The 2,678-nt window shown below is 60.5% G+C and overlaps 1 protein-coding gene across 1 annotated transcript in view; it reads left to right on the top strand.

The window, feature by feature from the left end:
* Nucleotides 1-1,431: 1,431 nt before the first annotated feature.
* Nucleotides 1,432-2,678, top strand: part of PHGDH (phosphoglycerate dehydrogenase) — a 9,012-nt gene continuing 7,765 nt past the window's right edge. The window contains exon 1 of the mRNA XM_009892895.1: nt 1,432-1,515. Coding sequence (XP_009891197.1) covers nt 1,432-1,515 — 84 coding nt within the window. The remainder of the gene's footprint in view (nt 1,516-2,678) is intronic.

The following is a 2,678-nucleotide window of genomic DNA, read 5'->3' as shown; positions in this document are numbered from 1 at the left end:
TGGCAGAATGAGCTCCCGTCATCAAAGTCACGCAAAAACCTGCCTGGGGTGGGGGGCGAACCCCAGGCAAGGGAAAAACCCTCTACATCCGTGGGGGTGCGTGCGTGGGGGGGATGCACCCCTGTGCATGCATGCACAGGGGCAGAGGGGTGTCCGTGCACACGTTGGGGTGTCCATGTCTGTTCCCACAGCCGGGAGGCATCTGCTCTAAGTGCAAAGACACGAGTCCCCGGGGGCCGTGCAGATGGCGGTGCCCCCTTAGGAGCACTTTAGGCCCATTAGCAGCCCTGGCAGGGCCACCTGAGCCCCCGCAGCAGCCCCCCGCAGCCCCAGGGAGAGGGTCTGGGTGCTGGCAGCGAGCAGGGGCTGCCTCAGGCAGGGCTGGCCCCAGCCACGCTCCGAGGGGCCCCATGCCTCCGTGCTATCACGTCTCACCAGCTCCCCACCGCAGCCACGCTCGGGTTTATTTTCAGCTGAGAAGTGTGAGTCATTTCAGGATTTAAAAGGAAGAGAAAATAAACCCAACCCACAAATAAAAAAAATAAAAAAAAAACAGATTTTTTTTTCCTTTTTAAAAAAATCAGAGTATTTATTTTCTAATCTCATCATGACAGCTTTTTGGTGGGGTCCTATGAGTAGGGAGGTGGGCACTCACCCCCAGTGTCACAGTGGGCACAGTGCCCTGCCCACACGCATGTGGCTGAGCCCCAGTGGCCCGGCAGGACCAGCATGTTCCTGTGGCCCAGGCCATGGTAGGGGTCCTGGGGCCACGTCCCCAGAGCCGGGCATGCCCCACCAGCATCTTGCAGGCAGAGGACACAGCACTGCCAGCTTGGGAGGGAGCAGGGAGACGCAGCCAGAGGGTGTCATGACCCCCGCAGCAACAACCCACCACAAGGGGAAACCGAGGCACGATGGCTCTAAATACACCAGCACTGGCCAGAGGTGGCCCTGTGTCCTACCAGGCACCATAACCAGCATGATACCCAGAAGCACAGTGCCCAGAGGTGTGGTACCCAGAGATGCAGTACCCAGGGGCATGGTACCCAGAGGAGCGATGCCCAGAGGCACTCAGAGGTACAGTAACCAGAAGCATGACACCTGAGGAGACCCAATACCCAGACGCACAATATCCAAGGAGGCATGATCTCTAGAAGCATGACACTCCAGGAGGACTGGTACCCAGGGGTGCAATACCCAGAGACAAAACATCGAAGGAGACACGATACCCAGACTCAAGATGCACAAGGACGCACAATATTCAAGGAAGCACAGTACCCAGCAGTGCGATATCCCAGGGCATGATACCCCAGGAGACAACGTACCCAAAGAAGCACAATACCCACTGACATGACATGCAAGGAGGTATGACACCCAAGGAGGGATGACACCCAGAAACATAATACCCAGAGATACAACAATCAAGGGGGCATGACAGCCGAACGCCTGATACCCAAGGAGACGCGATACCCAGAGGCACAATACCCGCGAAGACAGAGTACAATACCCAAGGAGGTGCGATATCCACAGGCGCAACACCCAAGGAGGTGCAATACTGAAGAAGGCACAACATCTGAGGAGATGCAACGCCCCAAGGGGTGATACCCAGACAGAAGGGTGACCAACCCCTCCAGTTCCAGTGCCATGAGGGCTCCTTGGGGCCACCCTGAGGGAGGGCCAGCCCGGCACCATGGCTGCCCATGGGCTCTGGGTGAATGAGCAAACCCCGGTCAGCAACCCCCAACACCAGTACCAGAAGCCCCATGCTGGGCCATGGGGATGCCGGGCCAGCAGGAGCCCTGGGCTCTGCCATGGCCACGGCTGGCTGGGCTGGATGTGGGCTCCCCCCTCCCCGTCCGTGTGTCCAACACTGGGAATTTGTTTCCTGTGAAGGGAAGGCTACCACGGTTCTGCTGGGGCTGCAGGAGGACAAGAGCCCTTTCATGCCGGCTGTGCCACCCCAGGGCACGGAGCAAAGCCGCCGGCACAGCATGGAGCCGGAGGGGGGCACAGCCCAAGGTCCCCCCAACCCACTGGGCAGCACTTCCCACCCCTGATATACCTTGAAGCCCTGTCACGAGGGGTGCCATGCAGCCCTGACTCAGAGCACCCGCTGACTCACAGTATCTCCATGGCATCACACCAGGGCCACCGCGGCTGCTTGCCGGCACAGGCACTCCGGGATACCACCGGGAAGAGGGGAGAGCACAGGAGTGGCTGCCAGGGCCATGGCGTGTGGGCTGTGTGAGGGTGGTCACTGCCCCATGGGACACCATCCCCAAACCATCCCATCCCCAAACGGCACAGCACTGCTCAAGCACACCGAGATGGTAACTCACCTCCTCTTGCTGCCGGATCACCTCCTTTGGATGGAGAGAGGGACGGACAGAGGGATGGAGAGAGGGAAGGATGGAGGGATGGACGGCAACCCCCAGCCCCCTGCTCAGCCACAACCACTCCAGGTGCCGGCGACTACCTTGGGGCTGGCAGAGGGGCCGTGGCGAGGGTCGGGCAAGGCCAGGGCGAGCGCAGAGGCTGTGCCTGGGATGGGATGCCGAGCGCGGCTGAGTCTCCCCACTGACTGACTCGTCGGCACAAATGTTTCAGCAGGGGCTGAGTGCCACCACCAGGGAGGTGGAGCTGGGGACAAACAGCCACGGCCTCCGCGGCCGGCCGGG

Source organism: Charadrius vociferus, unplaced genomic scaffold (assembly GCF_000708025.1).
Source record: "Charadrius vociferus isolate BGI_N301 unplaced genomic scaffold, ASM70802v2 scaffold39, whole genome shotgun sequence".
NCBI classification, from domain to species: domain Eukaryota; kingdom Metazoa; phylum Chordata; class Aves; order Charadriiformes; family Charadriidae; genus Charadrius; species Charadrius vociferus.
This window is presented reverse-complemented; position numbering and strand designations above follow the sequence as displayed.